Raw genomic sequence first — 23619 nt, 5'->3', positions numbered from 1 at the left:
CTGAGCCATCTCGCCAGCCCCTTTTTTTTTTTTTTTTTTTTTTTGTTCTGTGCCTTTCTTAAGAGCACTAAAATAACAATTAAAAAACGTCTTCAGTCTCTTTGAGTCATTTAAAAGTAAATTTGTTTCTTTACTTCTTATCTATATGCTATGTGTGAAATCTCACACCAAGATTTCTGAAATTAAATTGGGTTCTTTTGTCAATTCTACCTTGATTTAAAACTCAAGTTTCTTTACTGACTTAACAATTCCTTACTTTTAAATTTTCTATTCTAGGAAGTGTGCTTCTTGTGAAATTGTACTTATTTAAAGACTTATACAAGTAGACTGTACTTTAAGACTATACTAGGGATAATTATCAGTCAAGGTTTTTGTTTTTCTTAAGATTTGTTCTTTTAAATTTTTTTTTTAAATTTTGTTTGTATAGCTCTTTTGCCTGAATGTAACTTTGTGTTCTTTGTACATGACTCCTAGTGACCTTGAAAGTCAGAAGAATCTGTGAAACTTGAGTTGCAAACAGTTGTGAATTTCCATAGGGTTGCTGGGAATCAAATCTAGATCTTCTGAAAGAGCAATCAGTGCTTTTAAACTCTGAGCCATCTCTCTAGCCTCCTTAAGATTTATTTTTGTTTTTATGGGAGTGTGGTATGTGTAGTAGTATATGCCCAAAGAGGCCAGAGATGTTGGATCCCCTGAGACTAGAATTAGAAGTTGTTGTAAGTACCCCCTGATATGAAGTGTGGGTTTTCTCCCAAAGTAGTCTATGCTTGTAACTGTTGAGCCATTTATAGTAATTCAAATTTCATCTTTCAGCTTAAGATCTTTATAGTAAAATAGTATGTGCTATTAGATATATTTGAGGCTTTTATTTGTGAAACTTGTTTTTGTTGTGTTTTTAAAGTTGCTTTAAAAAGTAGTATGTGTGGCTAGAGAAATGGCTCATAGGTTAAAGTTCATTCTTCCAGAGAACTGAGATCGGATTCCCAGCACCCATCTGTAACTCCAGTTCTAGAGGATCTGATTCCTTTCCAGGCTTTGATGGGTACCAGTATACATGTGGTATACAGACAATACATACAGACCAAACACTCCATACATATACAACAATAAAATAATCTTTGTGAAAAACTTACTTATTTTTCCCCATTACTTTCAGCTTCATTTACCTCTTAATTCGCCGTTGCCTGGAAGTGAATTGACCAAGGAACCTTTTCGTTGGGATCAGAGACTATTTGCTTTAGTACTGCGGTTGCCTGGCACTATGTCAGTGGAATCAGAACAGTTGACAGGTGTGCCTTTGGATGATTCTGCTATCACACCAATGTGTGAAGTGACAGGAGGTAAGTTTTTTGCTAAAAGTAACTCAGGCTTAAAACAGTTTATCTGAACGTGCTAAAATGAATATTTCATAATTTGCATGTTTATGTTTATGTCAAACAGCATTGACATTCGTGTAGTTTTAAAATTGCATGTGTTAATGTTAGGATGCAGTCTTGATAAATACTGTTGGATTTCATGAATGTTAGGCACTTTCCTGTCTACAAAAAATCATTAGTGATTTTGCTGGCATGGTGACATACACCTTTAATCCTAATACTGAAGAGTCAGAGGTAATATGAAATAACATTGTCAAAGATTTTTGCAGAAATTAGAAAAAATGAATTAATCATTTTACGAAAAAATTACCATTAATCTGAAAATTATCTGAAAAGAAAAAGCAATTTTTTCTATACTTTACAAACTGAGCTATGTAATGTTCCTCTGATGATTATTGTTTAGGTCCAGTCTCATCCCTTACTGTAATGTTTGATAATTTCTACCAAAGCATAACAATCTGTACAGTGGGTCATTTTAGCTGGGAGAAGGAAGTATGTATAATATTGCACACTTTCAAGTCAAGAGGTTGGCTTATTCTCAGCTATTTAGAGACACATGCATGCATACATTAGATAGACCACACTCTATAACAGACCTAGGGTCATCACTAAAACCTGGGTGAAACAGTGAAGAGTCACAAACTTTTTGAGTTAGGACAAAGTTAAATTTATTTAATCTAGAAAAATCTGTAAGCAAGTTTTCATAAAATGCCTGTTTGTTTTGAGTAGGATGTATGTTGGATGCTTTTACTATGCTTTCATCCCCAAAGCACCTTCTGGTGTGTATTATTGACCAGAGCCTTGTAGCTCCTTTCTCCAGTTCAGGACAAATGATGCATGTGGGAATCACCCTTGGTTCTTCTGTGCATCAGAGCATCTCTTACCATCTCCATATCTGACAGACGAGACACACTTAAGTATTATGGTTCTAACTGGTCCTGGTGCTTCCCTTTTCCACTGTACAATACTGTCTCATTGAAAAGCTGATCCATAAGAAACAGAAACCTGATCTAAAGGCTTATAAAATGGCTTTCCTTATTTGACAAATAAACCATACTTATTAAGGCCTGGAAGATACTTAATCAATATTAGGTCCCTGCCTGTCTCTATCTAAATCTATCCGTCTTCCACATGTAAGCTCACAGCAGTGCTTTCACATGCATCCATATGTCCTTTTCTCTCCGACCCTTTCTCTTTCCAGAGCTTTTTGTGGATAATTCTGTTTTTCAGGTTCCTGATTCAAGTGTCACTACCTCAGAAGAAACTTAACAAAATATACTCACTCTCAACCTTATTTCTACCATCTATATATTAAAATAAATGGAAATAATTAAAAATCTGTGGTAGCTGCCAGGAGACCAGTTGAATAATTATTATCTCCTCTGCACTTGTACTTACCATCTTTTATTTTGTTAAGCAAGTCTGAGAGTTTGAGGAATTATTGCTAGATGTGTGCATGTATGTCTGTTAAAGATTGGCAAACAGTTGGAGATAGTAGTGTCTTATAAAGGTAGATAGATACTTGATATTTTTTCCTTTGTGATTTGCTCAACCCAGGGTTTCTATGGTCCATTTATCTTACCTATACTTAGACGAAGAAAATTGTATACTCACCTACAATGAGATTGTTGGTTGGAAATAATAATTTTTGTTTATTCTTCTTTAAAATTGGGAAATACCAACCACTTAGTTTCTATTAATATTGTCATTAAAAAACAAAACAAAACTATAGTAGTCCTTATGGGAGTTTGACTTTTTACAACTAACCAGTTCATTCTTTTTATCTCAGGCCGGTCATACTCTGTATGTTCTCCAAGAATGCTTAATCAGTGTCTGGAATCCTTGGTGCAGAAAGTACAAAGTGGGGTGGTAATAAACTTTGAAAAGGCAGGACCAGATCCTCCCCCTGCTGAAGGTATTGTATTGTCCTTATAGATATTCTGAGTTTGATTTATGAATTATCGACCCCCATCCCACCCCCATTGTGTGTTGTTTATGTGTGTGTTGGTCCAAACATTTGGGAGGTAGATCTCTAACTTGAGGCCAGCAAGACAGGCAGGGCTACATAGAGATCCTAGCTCAAAATAAAATTTAAAGATTAACAAGGCCAGTTGTCATGGTTACACAATTGCTATTAGTACAGAAGAGGAAGTTATAGGAATATTCAAATTGAGTAAAATTTTACTAGGTAGTGAACTGCAGTCTGTCTAACAAAACAGTCATGATACTTTCCCACTAAAGAAACAGGAAAGCCCATAATCTACAAGCATTAGGCTTTTTTTATTGTTGAGTAAAAATGGATGTGTTTTAATTTTGTTAGCTCCCCTAATGTATTTTTTTGTCTTAACCTCTTTGCAGCAGAGGGGCAGCCAGATATATCAAGACCTTTTGGATCTCAGCCTTGGCATAGCTGTCACAAGCTCATATATGTCAGACCAAATCCTAAAACTGGGGTTCCTATAGGCCATTGGCCTGTTCCAGAGTCTTTTTGGCCAGATCAGAATTCTCCAACACTAGTAAGTACCGGAGTAACCATGACTAGTTACTAATAACCATTTAGAGGATGATAACCATCTAGATGATTTTCTTTGATGGAGCTCCTTGACTTTGAGAGAAGGTCCTGCTCTGCAGCTCAGGCTTTGTTGAACTGTATAGCACAAGCTGGCTTGAAGCATGAAGTGATGTTAAGTCCAATTGTTATTTAAAGGTGTGGCTCATTTACAGAAATTAGATAAATACATAATATGCTTATAATAAGCCATTATTTTATAGAAATTAGATAAATATATAATGTGCTTATCATAATAAGCCATTATTTGCTTCTACATATGGTCTTATGAAGCAACAGAAAAAAAGATAAAATCTTGTTTCCTTTGGAATTTAATACTAGGTTACCTTTTTGTTACATTTGGATACTGAATTGTAAATGTAGGAAGATTTCTTTATTTTAATTTTAAATGTAATGTAGCATGAATATTTGTCTTTGGGGTACAAATTGAAATTTAAATGAAGGACTAGAATACTTGTGATAATTTGTATTTCAGTAACTATTATTTCAGGGTTTCTACTCCACCTTAAGTCATTTAGTTCCCAAATAAAAGACACAAAATCCTTATATTTATAATAAGCCTTAAAGAAATAAATATCAGCCCTCTATGCTATTTTGTCTACTTCCCTGTCTGTAACCCTGAGATACACTTTCCATGTTTATGTTGGGCTGCTCCTGCTCCAACAGGCTGGCCCTCATGGCCATGTGCTCATGATCCACCTACTCCATGGCAATTTCTTCCTTCCTCCTCTTCTCTCTTGTCCTTGCTCCTAACTGAGACCCCCAAGCCTGGGGACCTTCTGCCCAGCCCAGGCTGTAGGCATCTTTATTAACCAATCATGGATACCTTGGGGAGTTGGGGGCAGGGGCACAAGGGTTACATGACAAAAGCTGGTATGCAGGAGGCTCCTCCTGTCTTGGAGCAACAAGCAGCACCAGACCAACCAACCGCCTACAAGTTGGCCTGTAGTCTTTCAGGCCGTAGTCTTAGAAATTCATGTTCACTTGTACAACTTTAGAACAACTTTATTAGTTAATAGTATTGCAGCTTGGAAGTTGAGCTTGTGGGGATTTTTCTCATTTTACCCACATGAATTGCTTTTATGAATATTGATGGTTGTTGAGTGATCATAGTACATTATCAGTATTCTTTATAGTAGAATACATTTAAACAAAATCATATCTATTCAGACTTGTTTAATCTATTTTTTTCTGATTAATGTTTTTGTAGCATCTAGGGCATGACACTTATTAATATTACTCTTAGAAGGTAGGTTTTTGGGGCTGGAGAAATGGCTCAGTGATTAAGAGCACTAAATGCTCTTCCAAAGGTCCTGAGTTCCATTCCCAGCAACCACATGGTGGCTCACAACCATCTGTAATGAGATCCGATGCCTTCTTCTGGTGTCTGAAAACAGCGACAGTGTATTCACATATAAAAGTAAATCTTAAAATAAGTAAATAAATATTTTAAAAGGTAGGTTCTATTTCAGAGATTTTGAGCAAGTAACTATTATTCATGTTAAAATAAGCCAATTTTACTTTTTTTTTAAACAATAAGTCTGATTTTCATGATAAGTTTTAATTTGAGAGATGAACTTCAAGTCTATGGCTACTAATAAGGTCTTTCTCCACAGTATAGTAGCACATAGTATAGTACATGAAAGGAAAAGTTAAAAGTTTCATTGTATTACCTTGTTCAATCTTTTTTCTTTTTCTGATTAAATGTATATAATTTTTGATTTGCGCTTATGAACAAGCTTTTCATTTCTTTGGTGGTATTTATTTCTTTTTTCCTTTTTAAAGTTCTTCCCATATTTTTATGGAGTATCTTTGTTGATTATTCATACCATTGTATTGACATTGATACCAACAGTATCTATGGTATTTTATGGAAAGTGAGAAAAAATATGGAAGTAAAAAGGAATAAAGTGTATTTAGAGAATGGAAGATGTAGCTAGACTGCTGTTAAGTAAATGGAACTAGACTACTGTTAAAAACCAGGTTGTTTGCAGTTTTAAATGCAAAACTTAGGCCATGTGAGTTGTTCCTCTTCCCATTCAGAGTGCATTTGAAGTCAGTTTTAAGGAATCTCCACTTTAGGAAAGTAACTTAGTGCACATTAGAAGGACGTAAGTTGGAAGGGCAGGTAGGCTACCTGCAGGGCTAGTAATATGGTTCATTTAAGAGATACTAAAATGTTTTTCCTAGAATATGGATGAGAATGATCATAAGAAATAGTACTGGATCTTACTGTTTAAAATTTGTTAATTCAAGTCTATCCAGAGGAATGACATTTCTACAAATTCTAATTTTCATATAAGTAGCTCCTGAAGTTAAAAAGTAATTTTTCTATTAACTGTAAGCCTGTTGATTATGGCTCTTGTCTTCCAAAATTGTTTGGAGACTTAAGTAGAAATACATTTAAGAATTTTCTTTACCTAAATATATAGATTTTCTTCCCAGAAAAGAAAAAAAGGAAATTTTAAGACTGGCCTGGAAGATGGTAAACAAACTATTAAAATATTTTAAACCCTCATTTAAAGTTAAAATATTTGGGTAAAATATTTTTACACGTACACATACTACACACACACACACCCACACACATACCCCACACTCCAAATATATTTAAACAAAATGCAGCTAGGTAAGAATATACTTACCATCTTGAACATTACCAGTCTATTGCCAGATTCTCAGACATACATATTGCAGAGCACAGTTGGCTCACTGTAATGGAAGGCAGGGTGCAGATAATGTCAGGAAATAGGACTTAACTGCTTGGTGTATGTTTTGAGTCTATATATTGGGGAGGGGTACTAGAAAAGTCTCCCAGACTTTAGTTCCTAGCAACTCACTCGTTTTCTGAAAGTTTTTAGTTATAAAAGAGAAAATAATGAAGTAGTCAGTAAGACCCAGGGGCAGGAAAGATGATGACATATTAGTACAACTGCACATGGGTAGCATAGCTGGAACATAGAGTCTTTAGGACATGAGTGAGGAATGCCTTAGAGACCAAAGCAGTGAGGCTTTTATTTGAAATTAAAGGTGTGAACCCTTCTTGCCTTGTGATTGGCCCAATTTTAACTGCATACGTTTAAGTAGGGAACTACATGAAATGACAACAGGATTATTAGAGTAGAGTAACTAGTAGGAATACTAGTTAGAAAGCAATTGTGTGTAGTCTTAACTTGAGAAACAGCAAAGATCTGAGTTAAAATGCTAAGAAAGATTAGTTGCTGAAATTGGGGATTGATTTAATATTGTCAGAAAGAAAGCGGCAACAGCCAGTACTGAGCATGCGTCCCATCATGTATTCTAGTAAGTGCCTTCCAGTTGCACTGTGATTTCATGTAAGTCTTTTACAGTTAAGATGGCGAGGTCTTTAGAAGAGAACTTGAGGATTGGAGACAAATTAAATAACAATGTATGTGAAGGCTGGATAAGAGTCAGATTATGTCCAGTAGGCAGCTGTAGACATGAGAGAAATGATAGTTTTGATCCTTAAAGTGTTGTGTTTTTATGGCTCTAGGACAGGAATCTTCAAAATAAAGTGTTAGGTACCTTAGGAATACACCAGTGGAATAACCATCCATAGGAATCCATTGGGAAATGGAGAAAAAGCTAACTTATAAATACAGTTTATGTCTTTTATTAGGCATACATTGATTATTTATATTTTTATATCCATAGTTTGTAAATAGTGTCTGAATATTGCCTGTGCAGAAATTAATAAAGGACTGTGATTAGCTTGGAAATTACTATAAGTAATTGCCACAAATGAGGTTTAGTGGGCTTTTGTACATTTCTTTCTTAGATATGAAAATAAAAATTCCTTTTAATTATAAATTATTTGAATGCTTTTTATTCTAAAATTTGCATCTAATTAATGATACATTTGATTTTAGATAGATTTTCATTTTATGGATTTTGATGTTTCTCTTTCTTGGTAATATTCCATAAACATTTGTTTGTTTTTTCAGCTTAATGGTATTTCTAGGAAACCAAACTTACTAAAAAGACTGAGGCATTAAGCTTTGATAAGAGAAAGGTACTTAAAATGTGTTGATAAAATGTGTTCTGGTATTTTGTATAAATAGTAATAAGATTTTCCCCTCTAGCCACCTCGTACATCTCATCCTGTAGTGAAGTTTTCCTGTACAGACTGTGAGCCAATGGTTATTGACAAATTGCCTTTTGACAAATATGAGTTGGAACCTTCACCACTGACTCAGTTTATTCTAGAAAGGAAATCTCCTCAAACATGTTGGCAGGTAAGCTGAAAAACTGTAGTGAAGAAAACATTTAGGCGATGTTTCTGACAGAGCTAAACTGGGGACTAGAGAGATGGGTCAGTCAATAATGTGTTTGCTGTAAGAGCACACAAACCTGATAATACAAATTTTGGATGCCTAGCACCTGTGTAAAAAGCCAGCTACAATAGCCTATTTCTGTGTTGGGAAGGATATAGGAGGACCTTGGGATTCATTGGCTAGATAGTCTGGCTGAAATGGTGAACTCTAGGTTCAGAAAGAGACTGTGTCAACAGAACAAAACAGAACAATTGAGGAAGATACTCAGTGTCAACTTCTGGCTTCCACACACACCTGCATGTACATGCATGTGCATATACACACAAGCGAAACTGAGTCTGTGTTTTGCATTTCATTTATTGCAGGTTTATTGAATGAGTTTTAACCTTCCTTTTCTACAGGTATATGTGAGCAATAGTGCAAAGTATAATGAACTTGGCCATCCCTTTGGTTACTTGAAAGCTAGTACAGCACTGACCTGTGTCAACTTATTTGTGATGCCTTACAATTACCCAGTCCTCCTTCCTCTCTTAGGTAAGTCATTCTTGCATGCGCTTTTATGGAAAGCTAAGAAATAGACCTATCTTATCTCTAAAAATTGAGAATGTTAAACCTACTGTAAAATCCTTATATTTTACAAACAGAGATACTACTATATTTAAATTTTAATATTAAATATTCTAACTTTGTACAAGTAAGTTTTCTTACTCAGTGGTACTTTCTGGGGTAGCCTTTCTGTCTAATGCATAAAAGATGCTCTATTCATAAAAAACCTGAATACATGTTCTAAGAATTTATCTAACTCTTCATTTGAAAAACAATTTTGTGTGAGTATGTACATGTAAAAGCAACAGCTCATTCTTAGACATTGTTCTTAAGAAGCTATTCACTCAGTGGTTGTCCAGTTGTTTAAATTTATGTGAGAGCATGTGTTTATGTGATCATGTGCTCATATGTGCCATGGTGCATGTTTGGTGGTTAAAGCATCACTTGTGAGAGTTGTTCTTGCCTTCTACTGTGTGGGAATCTGGAGATTGAACTTAAGCTCAGGTTGTCAGGCTTGACAACAAATACCTTTTTTTGCCTGCTTAGCCATAGCTGGCCACACCATAAATCTCTTACTAGGATCTGGGGCTTTCTGCTAGCTGGCCTTAAGCCTTGGAGGTCTGTTTACCTCTTCTGCTCTGGGATTACAGGCATGTATCACTATACCTACATTTTTTTGTTGTTACCAGTAATTCAACTCTGGTCCTCATGTTCACAATGGCAAACACTTTTCTCAACTGAGCTATGTCCCCAATCCTGGAAAATATTTAAAACATAAGAAAGCCCAGCGCCTGTTTTTAGGGTCAAGCTGGTTGTCATTTTTGAGCAGTACTGAGAAACATTCCTTCTGCAACCCATCAGATTAAAAAGTTGTAGTGAAGATATTAGTAGTTAATATAAGAACTATTGTATGTTGTACATACTTGATTTTTCTAGTAGGACATAAGATTTTTCCTTGTGTATTTTCTGATTCTACTTCATTAACATGTATTTTTTAGGCCATAATTGACAACCTTTTACCTTTAAAATCGAGTTACAAATGAAAACTGCTAGAGCTAAGTTTACTACTCTTAATTTTGCTAAGGTTTTCTGGTGTTAAGTAACAAAGTAGACTTGAAAGCGGAACTTTAACTAGAGGTAGAACAATGAGTGATGCTACTCTGTTGTTGACTGTTCTAGATGACTTGTTCAAAGTGCACAAAGCAAAACCGACTCTGAAATGGAGACAGTCATTTGAAAGTTATTTGAAGACAATGCCTCCCTACTATCTTGGGGTAAGGATAATATTGTTAAAATAGATCTTGAACCTTTTGATCATCTCTATGAATAACATGAAAATTGAATGTACAGATAACATGAGTGTAATTATAGATTTTAGTGGTCTGTAGGACAATAGTTGTGAGAATATATGAATATTGTGTCGCCAAGGCTAGGTACTGTCATAAGCATGATGTGTGTATTAATGGTGTTTAATACTTAAGGTCTCTCTGTGAGGTAAAAATGACCTGTTTTCTGCCTCAAAGATAAAGTCAGGAAATGAAAGTAAGTGGTCATTTCTAGTTCTAGTTTCTACTTTTGATGCAAGAATTTTATACCTTTGTCTAGAAGTAATCTTGATAAGTGCTTCCTATATCATTAGAAGATTAATAGCTTGATTTTATGGTTGTAAAAGTTATAGTTTCTTTGAAAGTCGTGTTAGAGTAAGAAGGAAGGAGCTCGTTGGCTCCATTCTCTTTAGCAACCTCTAAGACTTAGCCAGAGCTTCCTGAGTGTGAGCTCTGAGTTGTGATTCTGGGATTCAGCAGAGCTTATGCACTTTCCATGCCATTGAGTTTTTTTCTGTCTTTGTGTCTGTTGGAGATATATTGTATAAAGTGATTCTGAGTTAGTCCACCCTTACTCCTGAAGATTTTTACTGTTATATATGTGTTTTAAACTTTTTACTCTGCTTGTTCTCTTGTGTTGTCCCTGCACTCTCATTCATAGCTTTTTTGCTATGTTATTGGGGAGGGGACCAGGGGGTCTTAAGGTCCATGAGTTTGTCTGAGCTTTCCCAGTTGGCTAAGGTCCCTGAGTTTCTGAGCCTTGTAAATTTCATGAGCAATTTCACGAGCTTCTAAGACTTTTTTTTTTAATATCTTATTTATATAAGAGCTGATGATACATAAAAAGCTCAGTTAATGATAATAATAGTGTGGATCAAAATCTATTGAATGCTTACTATATGCCAAATGCTTTTTATAAATGCATTCTATGTTTGTTGGGGTTTTTTGTTTGTTTGTTTGTTTTTGTTTTTGTTTTTTTCGAGACAGGGTTTCTAGTGCTGGGATTAAAGGCGTGCGCCACCGCTGCCCGGCTTGCATTCCATGCATTAACTCCTGTAATTCCATAACAACTTGTAAAGATAGATGTCCTTTCCTCCTCCTAAAAGTAAGAGGTAACTCAGGACAAGTTGTGTCACCAGCTCAGATTGTGTGTCCAGCGCCCTTACCCAATGTTACACTCAGACTGGCCCCCACAGTATGTCTTCTGTCTTCCAAATGAGTACCTCCTCATGATATTGAGCATTTCTGGACTTCATTCTTAATGCCCCGGATTATTACTCTTCTAATTCATATTAACTACCTTGAGTTGCTTTTCATGGCACTGATTTAACATTTTACTAAAATAAAAATAATACTACTGTATTGTTGTTTTGTGTTCCTTTTAAGGCAAAGAATGTAAGTTGGGGTGAAAAAGCTTTTAAAAGTTACTATATAGAACATTTTTCTTTCTTTCTTTCTTTTTTTTTTTTTTTTTGAACATTTTTCAACAACTTGATATTGAATGTTGTTTCTTTTTCTATAGCCCCTGAAGAAAGCTGTTAGAATGATGGGTGCACCTAATCTGATAGCAGACAGTATGGAGTATGGACTCAGTTACAGTGTCATTTCATACCTCAAAAAATTGAGTCAGCAGGTAATGTCAGCAACTGGAAGTGAACATTTAAGGATTTGACTGCTAGCTAACATTTTTAATAGTCTAAAAGCTATCTAGTTCTTTTTTTTTTTTTATTACATATTTTCCTCAATTACATTTCCAATGCTATCCCAAAAGTCCCCCATACCGCCCCCCACTTCCCTACCCACCCATTCCCATTCTTTTGGCCCTGGCATTCCCCTGTACTGGGGCATATAAAGTTTGCAAGTCCAATGGGCCTCTCTTTCCAGTGATGGCCGACTAGGCCATCTTTCGATACATATGCAGCTAGAGTCAAGAGCTCCGGGGTACTGGTTAGTTCATCATGTTGTTCCAACTATAGGGTTGCAGATCCCTTTAGCTCCTTGGGTACTTTCTCTAGCTTCTCCATTGGGAGCCCTGTGATACATCCAATAGCTGACTGTGAACATCCACTCCTGTGTTTGCTAGGCCCCTGCTATCTAGTTCTTGATGACTGTCTTTATTACTGAGGTACTCCGGTCAAACCAGGGTTTCTCATGTGGTAGGCAGTTTGTCACTGAGTTAATATCACTAGCTAACCCTTTCATTTTGAGGCAAGTTAACTTGCATCAGACTTGAATTTGGCAAACCTCCTTCCTCAGTCTTGAGTACTGCGATTACAAGTGTGCTGCTGTTCTATCTAACAGACTATAAACAAGATCTTGTTGATTCCTCATTGTATAATTTCTCATTTATGCATATGGATTAGCTTCCAGTATATGATTATTGTTGTTTCCTTAGGGGGGAAATGCCATTCTGTTTTGCTTTGTGTTTTAAAACCTGTATGCATTTTCTTTCAAACCTGGACGCTTCTTTGGAACTGTTTATAAAACCATGGAGTTTTTATCATTCTGGCTATAAGTTCTATTAAGATACGGTGAATATCAAGCAGTTGGCAGTTTACTTCCATCCAAATTGTGAATGTCTTTTTAAGTTTTCTAGTACTTTAGACATTTCTCTGCAATTTAGAAGAAATCAAAATATGGCTAAAGTGTACATCAGGTTTGCCATATCTGTAAGTGTGTATGTAGTTCTGTGCTAATCGTGACTTCAAGCGGTCTGTTGTCTCATTTCCTGTTGCTTCTGAATTGGGAATGTTTTCTTTTATGAGACATACTTCATGTTTATGTGTGACAGGTATTAACTAATAAAATAACTTGAAGGAATGTTTGTCCTGCTATAAAAGTTTTGAGTTGTAATTATTTTAATTGAGAAACTATTGTTATTAAGGAATGTTTGGTTTACCTAAAACTAATGTAAACTGATTACTTGATTTTAAATTCAATATATAATTTATGGAAGAGTATGGTCACTAGCATCTAATTATAAACTTGTAGATTGTATTGAGACAGTTTTTGTTTCTTTTTACTTTAGGCCAAAATTGAATCTGATAGAGTCATCGGATCCGTAGGCAAAAAAGTAGTACAGGAAACTGGAATTAAAGTCCGAAGCCGGTCACATGGGCTGTCAATGGCGCATAGGAAAGGTTTTCAAGTGCTGCAGGGTATTTCGGAGGATGTCCCCCACAGGCTGCTAGACCTTAATATGAAGGAGTACACTGGGTTCCAGGTTGCTTTACTAAATAAGGTAACAGCCAGTTTAACATTGCTTTAGTTGTGTTGTAGTCTGTCATAGAGCAAGTTACAGTTTATATTAACTAACAGTTTGTTGAGGCTTCAAAGGGCCCACTTCTTTATGGCTGTAGAATGATACTTATTATATTACCACCGAACCTTTGAATTAAAACAGAAATTGTATATAGTATGTGAATGAATGAGTTGATTGATAGTGAAAACAATGGCTTAAAGATTCCTTCAAGTTACAGAGCTGATATTAGAATTCACTTACATTTAAGACCTTAGCATGCTTTATAACTCATTATTAAAATTATTTTTTTTCAGCAACCTTTCTGTAGACAATAGAATTGCCGAGCTGATATATGGAAATACAAAGAGTCTGGAATAGCTGAACCAGTTTTGGAAAAGGAATAAAGTTTGGACAATTGCAGATGTGTAATTTAGAACTGAAAAACTTCTGTAGTTATGGCAAAGTGATTGTATGTGGTTAAATACAGAGGAGAGGTAGAATGGAATAGGGCAGGTTCTCACACACAGTCATTTAACAGAGGTGCCATGATAATCAAAATGGGAAAAAGCCTCTTAAAAGTAGCTACAACAGTGGATATCCCTATACAACATAATTACCTCATATTTGATGTAATCATAATCATAAGAATTAAACCTTAAGCATACAGAAGAAAAAAAGAAAACATCTTCATAGTGTTTAAAGCTAATGAAGTATAACACAAATCCAAAAAGAACACAAACCCAAAAAGTTGGTAAATTGAACCTTTTTAAAATTAAATATCCTCTTTTCAGTGAACTGGTATAACTTGAGATTTAGTTGAATGGTCGAATGATTGCCTAACATCTGAGAACCCCTGGTTTCACTCTCAATACTATATATATTTTAAAAAAGAAGAAAAGAAAACCAAAGTAGGCAAGGTACAGGTCAGAGAAGCACAGAACTTGTGATAGAAGACTGGAATCAAGATAATTGACATCCAGACCATGAAAGTGCTCTAAGCACGTGTGACAATGTCAGCCAACTGTAAACTCACATGCTTGCTCTTCAGGCCCACATGCAGAGAGCAGAGTGGTGATCAAGCTCTTCTAGAAGTTAAAGAAGGGCTTTTGTTAACTGATTTGCTTCCCTTACTCAGAACATACTAAAAGATCTTAAAACTTAAAGGTTAGTTTATTTTGTTGAGCTTACCATAAAACCTCTTATCTTTTGGCCTTAAAATGTTGTAGTTAATATTGTATCATGTGTCTTTGTTTTCTTTTGCCTCTTTCAAAGCTGCCTGGTTAGCTTAGTTATTTTATATTTCATTTTTGGGCCTATGCTTCAGGCTAAAGAGATTTTAAATTCTTTTTAGAAATATTTTATCCTTGAATATGTTTGTGTAGGATTTGAAGCCTCAGACCTTTAGAAATGCTTATGATATACCAAGACGTAATCTTCTGGATCATTTAACAAGAATGAGATCGAACCTTTTAAAGAGCACCCGCAAATTTCTTAAAGGCCAGGATGAAGGTTAGAGTATGATTTTAAATATTATTTCTGTTTTTAAAACAACCTTTCTTTGTAATTTGTAAGGAGATGATAATATACATTGTACAAACGTGTACTATTCTCATTGTTAATTCAAGTAAGTGTTGTAAAACACTCAGATATACATTCACATAATTAAAAATAAAAATGTTTAAAAGGGTGATTCATCCCTTATTTTCTACACTTCTCCTTCCTGTCACTGTTAACCACAACTCCTTTTACCAGTTTATTCACACTTCTTCAGGCACCTGGACTCCTACAGTCATTTTCTTGGGCTGTGTTAGCATCTGATAGTTTGACTCTGGGTGACCATTTCATGGCATATTCTGCTACTTCCTTGTTTCTATGGCATCTGTTGTAATTCACATCAGGAACTCTTGTTATGACTAAAGCCTTCTCATCACTACATGTGTTTATTCATGTGCTAGTTTCACTCTACTATTTTCTACAAATTCTACTTTATTTTGCCTAGAAGATAAAATTAGTACTTTAAAATTTACTTTTGAAGAATTAAAAGCTGTTACATTTATACATGCTCTATACTAACTTCCAGTATGTAGTAAAATGGGGTTGGTATTCATATATGGGATAGCTAGAGTAATTATGAGTGATGATAACTTTTGTTTGATATATTCTCTCTGAAAAGATCAAGTGCACAGTGTACCTATAGCACAAATGGGGAATTACCAGGAATACCTCAAGCAAGTACCTTCGCCATTGAGAGAACTTGATCCTGATCAGCCTCGAAGGTTGCATACATTTGGCAATCCCTTTAAACTGGATAAAAAGGTAACTCTTAAATGTTCTATGATATAATTTGTTTGATAGCTGTGGTCAGTTTAGCTTAAGTTATTTTGGGGGAGGAATATCTCATTAAAGTATTAATATTAAGAATTTAATTTATCAATTAAAGAATTGAGGTTAGCCAAGAGGTGGTGGCGCACGCCTTTAATCCCAGCACTTAGGAGGCAGAGACGGGTGGATTTCTGAGTTCAAGGCCAGCCTGGTCTACAGAGTGAGTTCCAGGACAGCCAGAGCTATACAGAGAAACCCTGTCTGGAAAAACAAAACAAAACAAAAAAACAAAAAACAAACAAAAAAAGAATTGAGGTTAGTTGTACTACTTAAAAGTTGGGTAGAGGGGCTTGGGAGATGGCTTGGTGTGGGTTAAGTGCTTGCCATGCAAGCATGAGAAACTGAGTTCAAATCCTCAGAGCCTATATAGAAAGCCACACACAGTAGCACTCATTTTTAATTCCTGTACTCCTCTGGCAAGTTGGGAGTTAGACAGTTGACTCCCAGAAGCTAATGTGCACTGGCACGCACAGTGGTGAAGAAGAGACCTTGTCTTAGACAAGGTAGAAGGTGAAGACTTGTACCTGAGCTTGTCCTCTTATTTCCACATGTACAGTATGGCATGCCCATATCCACACTGACAAAAAATGTACCCCTCCACCTCTAACACACATAGACAAACCACATGGACATTCAAGAAAATGCCATTTTCTTTTTTAGTATAGAGTAGGAAGGTAGATACCAGAGGGCATAAGAAGGATGTAGAAGGGAAAGATAAGGATTAAAGGGTTACTAAGTCCCAGCTTTAGGAATAAATTTTCATGAGCTCCTGACAACATTGTTATCCTAGTTAGTAATAAAATGTGTTATATATTTCAAGTTGCTAAAAAGAACATATTTCCAACATCCTTACCCCATCAAAGTTGGTATGTATTAGCCATGTTAATTACATTAGATCTTCTTTTTTTTTTAAGATTTTCGTTTTTTAAAATTTACATGTGTATGTGAGTCTATGAGGAGCTTTGGTGGCTAGAGGAGTGTTGTGGGTCACCTGCAACTGCATTTATAAATGTTTGTAAACTGTCATGTGGGTGATGGAAACAGAATCTGCATTAAGAGCAGTAAGTGCTCTTAGCTTCTAAGCCCATAGTTAAATCTTCTTTTTTTTTTTTTTTAAAAAATGTATTGTGTGTATATGTGTGCATGCGCACTTATGCCATGGCACACATTCGGAAAATCAGAGGGCAAATTTTTGTGGAGTCAGTTTTCTGGTTCTCTCACCTTTCTTGTAATGGTAGGCTTTGAACTCAGGTCACCCAAAGCATCTGCTATTCTTCCTTGCCCATCCTTGTTTAACCCTTCTCCTGTGTATGCATAGATCAAGCTGTCAAAATTGCATACCATAAATGTGTTGTTATTCATCAATTAAAATATATGGTGCCCATTAAAATGTAAAACTTACTTATAAACCCAACATTTCCTATCTGTTAATAGGGTATGATGATAGATGAAGCAGATGAATTTGTGGCTGGACCTCAGAATAAACACAAGCGGCCTGGAGAGCCAAGCATGCAAGGGATCCCAAAAAGACGCCGGTGTGCCTCTCCACTCTTGAGAGGCCGAAGGCAGAGCCCTGCTGTGAACAGTCACATCGGAGGGAAAGGACCACCTGCACCCATGACGCAAGCACAGCCAGGTCTTATTAAACCCCTTCCTCTGCATAAAGGTAGCACTTTGGGGCTTTCAAATACTACTTGCTATTTTGGGGTTCCTAAGGGAAGAGATTTTTTATAATAGAAACAAAAAGATTGTTCAGCAGAGTCCAGTGAGTATTTATTGTGAATTTGTATGTAGTAGTTTGGATGTCTTTTTGATGAACATTTTATAAATTCATACTTTGCCATGTTCTAAAATGACATTAGCAAATCTTCAAGTATTTCAAAAATGGTTGTGGAAGGAATATTGTCACTACCAGCTAAAATATTTTTCTGTTCAGTAAAATCTAACAGCTAAACCCAACTATTAAATGTTTATTATACTGTGCTCCAGATGTGAGCAAAGCTGTAGTTACTTCTGACTTCTTAGTAGGCAATGAAAGAAAATCATCTAATCAATTACAAGTGTGTTAAATGTTAAAAAGTGTATTCTAGAAATATTTGACATGAAGAATGTCTATGGATGAGTAGGAATTAAAGCTTTCCCTGTGCTAAAGAGTCTAAAGAGAGTATGCATAGAAATACATAGAGAGAAAGATATTAAGACCTGAAAGAATTCTATTATGGCATTGGTATTGGGTATATTTAGTAAGAAGAGAGTGGAAAGACAGTCAAAGTTCAAATCAGGGATGACCTTCGACCCTTTTATAAAAGATTCTGTATTTTATTCCAAGGACAGTGAGAAACCATTGAATGCTTCAAAAGAGGTGGCAACCTGGTTAGCATTTTATGTATGGGGTATCATTTTATATATGGGGATATAGGAAACTTAATAAGTCAATGTTTTTGTTAATTATACATAGTGACCTCATTGGCTTATATAACATCTTAAACATATGGAGAGAAATCCAATGTTATGTTCTATGTGATAGAATTATACAGTACTCTTCTCTTAAATATATTTGACTCTTCTCCCCTGTTCTGTATTGAATATCAGTGTGATCAAGCCTCTAGATCTAGTAATTGCATGGGGAATAAAAGAGACAGAAAAAGAGGGTAAATAACAAAAGTGGGGTACAATCAGAAAATTAAGATCATAGGGAACTCTAGTACATACACCCCAAAACGAATCTGTTGTGTTGTTTTGGTTATTGAAAAATATAATGAAAAGAGAGATACAGAAAGGTTTTATAGAGTCAAAGGGCCAGTTACGATGCATGGAACTCACTTGGATCCAGAATAAAATAAGATTAAACCTTCAAAAACAAAATGTATAAAATAACTGAAGGGTGAGAATGCTGACTGAGTAGTTGATGTTCTACTGTAACTGTTGTACATCCATAGGGCCCAATTAGTAAATGCAGATGATTTGACCTGACTGTGTCTTGAGAAACAGTCGCAAGTTAGGAAAAGCAGTAAGTGTGAGTTTATCTTAATAATGTGTTGATGGTTTGAAAAGCTTTAGAAACAGACCATGCAAGTTAGAAACATCTTTTGGTCTTTGTCTGTCTTACTATCACCAATACATTTTTGTGAAGTAAAGGGCAGAAAGCTTTTTTTTTAAAAAAAATTGAGAAAGAAAGAAGGATGAAAATACACTTATATGAAAACCCAGTTTTGAGTTAAGCTGTAAAGGGCAGGGAGGCTAGTGAGTAATCCATCAAGATAAAGATGGTGGAGGCTAGTGAGTAATCCATCAAGATAAAGATGGTAGAGGCTAGTGAGTAATCCATCAAGATAAAGATGGTGGTTTTGCTTGAGAATGTTTAAATGCTGGCACCATGGACCTAGTATACAGAAAGGTTAAAATAAAGATGAGAGAGGCAATTATCTCCACCAAGAAGGCAAGAGGAAATGGCCCAGCTTGCTAATGAAAGAATGCTGTTTCTGTTGAACAAAATGAGTGTGGGTACAAATTCATTAGAAATAAGGGAGTAGAAGAGTCCTCACCCAGGACTTTGCTTCTCCAATAAATAGAAAGTAGGTATACTGCTGAGATAGAGAAGATGATTGGAAAAGTTAGAACTCGGAAGAGAATGAAGAATATGGAGTATCTGGGAAAGGGAGGAGGCATGGAGTAGGCTGGCTAAGAAGTGGAAGATCCACACCTAGGTGGTAATTGGGACCACTCTGGTAGATCTGGCTCCTATTTTTCCAGCTATTGTCATCAGTCCAATTAAATGGCTGCAGCTAATAGACAGTGTAAACCGGCCATTAAGTCTGGTGTTTACTTGACAGATACCATAGTGTGGGATGTTAGAATTAGATCATTGGAACACTGTTGAAAGTGACCTAGCATGTGATTAAGCCTCATAAAGAAGAAAGTGGAGGAGTTGCTGGAGTGAAAGTTGGTAGACATTGGTGCTACAGAACTTCATAAATTTGGATCATGTAAGGGGAGTGCTTGGGGTCCTTGCTAAACTGCTTGTTATCATGCAAGTCAGGACTGGGCCACAAAGGAAGCATTTCAGAGGCTCTCCCGAGGCTAATTCCTTGTAAGAACCTCCTAGAATGTTAGGGATGTACAGTGAACGAGGTGCCAGAGCATGTGCACTGAACTCAGTATGAAGAGAATTGTTCAAAAGTGCAGGAGTTTTTTGCCTTTTTTTTTTTTTTTTTAATGGTTTTAGAGTTTTATTGTAGAAAGGCAGAGAGAAAGAGAGAAGGTAGAAAGAGAGAGGCCTGCCATGGCCACATGGAGAGAGGGGGAAAGGGAGGAGGGAAAGGAGAGCTAGAGATGAGTAAGAAAGGTGAGAGCTTAAGAGCTTTTTTTGGTTTTTTGAGATAGGGTTTCTCTGTGTAGCCCTGGCTGTCCTGGAACTTACTCTGTAGACCAGGCTGGCCTCGAACTCAGAAATCTACCTGCCTCTGCCTCCCAAGTGCTGGAGTTAAAGGCATGTGCCACCACTGCCTGGCTGCTTTTTTCTTTAAAGAATTAAATGCAAGAGATTTTAAAATTATTTTTAAGAGGTGAAAGAGTCAGTGACTATCTCACTTTTACACTCATGAGAAAGCAATTTCTACTCCACATTTGAGAAGGAGAGAAGTGGCTTGTTTTATTTTTTAAATAGGAGAGTGTGGTTTTCATTAAAGCAGAAATTACCATGATTTTCAGCCTTAACCTTAGACAAAGGCTGAAAACAGTTGTGGAGAATAATCAGTGAAGAAGTGTTTTCAAACCATGGGGTATAATTCAGAAAGTAAGAGAGAGGTAGATGGAAGGAGTAGAAACCAGGTCTTCACATTGAGAGAGAGAACAGAAGGGTTTAGCAGGTGCCCTGGAGGCTGGTGAACAATCATACTTAGGGGTCATGTCTAAGAATCTTACATTTATTGGCAAGCTAGTAAACTTTTGGGTCTGCTGGTCTAATGAGCTGAAGTGGACACCAGATTACTTTGCATGGCTAGGAACTGAAAGGATAGATAGAAAACAGTGTGCTCTGAAATGTAATGTAACACCTTATTTGGTGTTCCTTGCAGAATCTTGAGCAATAAACACCACTCAGTGTTTATTTTTCTCTTTAAAGAATAACAGGTTTATAAAGATAAGTAGGCTTAAGATGAGGTAGGTGGGACTCTTAAGCCAAAAATGGCAATTTTAGTGGTGTATATACTGAAAACTGGTTTAATTACTTTGCTAAAATAAGGTAGAAAACAGGCTAAAATTGTTTCTATTTTAAATATGTCTTAAGTTTAAATTTTAGTGATTTGTAGTAATTGTGTTACTTTAGCATTTTTATTCTGTACTTTGTTACCAGATCTCACTTTTCGTTCCGTTTCTTTGGTTTCATTTCAGAAGCCACTAGTGATTCAATAGTAGATGATGTGGTTGAAAATCATGTTGCTGACCAACTTTCATCAGACATGACACCAAATGCTATGGATACTGAATTTTTAACATCTCCCCCTAATCTTTTGGAACCATCAACCAATCATACAGAGGCCCTTGGTCATGAACATTTAGGAAACAATGACCTCACTGTTGGTGGGTTTTTAGAAAATCATGAGGAGCCAAGAAATAAAGAACAAAGTGCCGAAGAGAATATACCAGCATCTTCACTCAACAAAGGAAAGAAATTGATGCATTGTAGAAGCCATGAAGAGGTCAACACTGAACTAAAAGCACAAATAATGAAAGAGATCAGAAAGCCAGGAAGAAGTATGTATAATTAGAGACAAAACTTACTAATTTCTTTGTCTTCAATTAGGCAAAACCAAGTCAAATCAGTAAAAGCATACATATTATTCTAGATTACTCATGAAGTAATATCTGAATTCTTTAAGGTTTAATTTCAGATTCAGCTGGAAAACACTAAATAATCTTGGTACTCAAGGTGTCCCAGTATGGGTGGTAGATAGCAGAAAGTCTTTAGAGATATAGTACATGTACCTGCCGTGACAGGGGCACAGAATCTTGACTGTTCTAACTAGGAGTTGAAATTTTACAACAGCTAACCCAAACAGATAGGGTGGATTTGGCTTGGTGTTGGGTTAACAGTGTATCTAAGAGCACCTGTATAGCCCAAATTCAATTCTCAACACTGTCTTGTGTGTTTGCAAAGTTCCTCTCTACTGACTGTCACTATGAATGAATTATGATAGTGACCTTCATCATGTGCTTAGGCTCCAAACCAAAGTCGTAAGGCCGTCACATGAATGCAAGAGAACTCTCTTGGTACAAGAATTGTGTATAAAATTGGCATCCATTCAGAACATAGCTGACTCTGCTGTGGTGGTGTAAAAAGAAAGTGGAAGGGCCTTGAGCACACACACACATACAAAGTGCTTAGAAGGTTTTATTTTTGGCGATACATACTTTCATGCACATACATGTTAACAGTGGTCTGTAAAAGCTTTGAAGAGTGGTAATAGTTTTATGTAAAATATTTTTTGTCTGAGTATAAAGTCAGTTAATTGATTTTTCCTTCTCTCTCTTTTTTTTAAGAATATGAAAGAATCTTCACTTTATTGAAGCATGTGCAAGGCAGTTTACAAACAAGGCTAATATTTTTACAAAATGTCATTAAGGAAGCATCCAGGTAAAGAAACTTGTGTGTTTCTAAACAATAATGAAATAGTTTTTGGTTTGCATATGTGATATTTGAATTGCATTTGTTAGGCAGTTGGGTTTAATGTATGTGCATGGATTTGATTAATTGAAATGTGAATTAGCTTAAAAGAGGAAAAAGTGGAAAAAAAGTTGCACACATCTCTTATCACTCAAAATATCAATGTAGAAAGGTGAAAGAAGTTAAAGATGTACAACATCATCAAAAAAGCAATGGAGAAATTAATCAAGAATTTTAGAAGAATATAATAATTTACCAGGGAAAACGTCCATAATTTCTCAAGGATTTATGTGCCACTTCAGCTTGGGCATGGTCTACCTGGAATGCTGAAGATAAGGCTATGTGTTTTCATATAAGTTGAAATACTTAAGTTATTCTACTTTTAATGAAAAGTCTATTTTGTCTTTTGTTCAGTTCAAAGCATGCCTTGAATTTTTAGTTTTGTTCATTTTTGAGATAGCATCTTCCCACATAGCCAAGCTAGCCTCCATCTTAGGTTTCTTCTGCCTTAGTCTTCCAAATGCTGGAATTATAGGTATGTGCCCACATGCTAATGCATCTTGGATCTAGTTGTGTTCCTTGCACCTGCCTTTCTGTAAGAAAGTAGTAGGAGTAGAATGTCCAGAAATAAAGAGCATGAATGATATTTATGATTTTTGTATATGATTTTAGTCTACCTATATTTGTTACTTACTGATAAACATTTTGTGCTATATATCCTGTTATAGATACCTTATGATACTTGATGTCCTGGTCTTCAAATTATAGTAGAACACTGATTGTTTAAATGCTACTATCAATTTTTTATTTTCATTTTGTAGGGACTTCAATTTTCAAAAAGGACTAGATGATACTACAGTAACTGTTTTGCAATTCAGCTTTACTATAATGTTTAGAATCCTTGTGTGTATTAGTATCTTTTTTATTTTTGGTGGTAGGAAGAATAACCATTCTTCCCTTGTTCCTAAGACAAGATGAGTTCTTGTAAGAAAAACTGTAATTCAGTTCTGGTTTGAATAGTAGCTTAGACATTTTTCATTAGATTTGTACAAGTTTTTGTGTTTGGCACACATGTGGCGGTCAGGACATCTTCAGAAGTCAGTCTCTTCTTCCATATGAGTTAAGAGGACATCAGAGTTGGTCAAAGTTGGCTATTATAGCCTCATTATCTTCTGAGTTATTTTGTTAGTCCTCAACAGATTTTTTCTTTTTTAAATGTTC

The 23619-nt window shown here is 35.8% G+C and overlaps 1 protein-coding gene across 4 annotated transcripts in view; it reads left to right on the top strand.

Moving 5' to 3' along the window:
* The window catches only part of Ints6 (integrator complex subunit 6), a 91793-nt gene that overhangs the window by 45816 nt on the left and 22358 nt on the right, over positions 1-23619 (top strand). For 3 of the 4 annotated variants that reach the window (XR_002379664.2, XM_021181563.2, XM_021181562.2), the window contains exons 5-17: positions 1157-1340; positions 3166-3291; positions 3735-3892; positions 8049-8201; positions 8642-8774; positions 9966-10060; positions 11634-11744; positions 13140-13352; positions 14735-14861; positions 15526-15668; positions 17169-17400; positions 21126-21488; positions 22275-22368. Coding sequence is in view for 3 of the 4 variants with exons in the window: in XM_021181563.2 (XP_021037222.1) it covers positions 1157-1340; positions 3166-3291; positions 3735-3892; positions 8049-8201; positions 8642-8774; positions 9966-10060; positions 11634-11744; positions 13140-13352; positions 14735-14861; positions 15526-15668; positions 17169-17400; positions 21126-21488; positions 22275-22368 (2132 nt within the window). In the remaining variant the exon portion in view is untranslated. The remainder of the gene's footprint in view (positions 1-1156; positions 1341-3165; positions 3292-3734; positions 3893-8048; positions 8202-8641; positions 8775-9965; positions 10061-11633; positions 11745-13139; positions 13353-14734; positions 14862-15525; positions 15669-17168; positions 17401-21125; positions 21489-22274; positions 22369-23619) is intronic. The other variant, XM_021181564.2, reaches the window with a different exon arrangement.

This window comes from Mus caroli, chromosome 14 (genome assembly GCF_900094665.2).
Source record: "Mus caroli chromosome 14, CAROLI_EIJ_v1.1, whole genome shotgun sequence".
Lineage (NCBI taxonomy): Eukaryota > Metazoa > Chordata > Mammalia > Rodentia > Muridae > Mus > Mus caroli.
The sequence above is the reverse complement of the archived record's forward strand: the minus strand, read 5'-3'. Positions and strand labels throughout refer to the sequence as shown.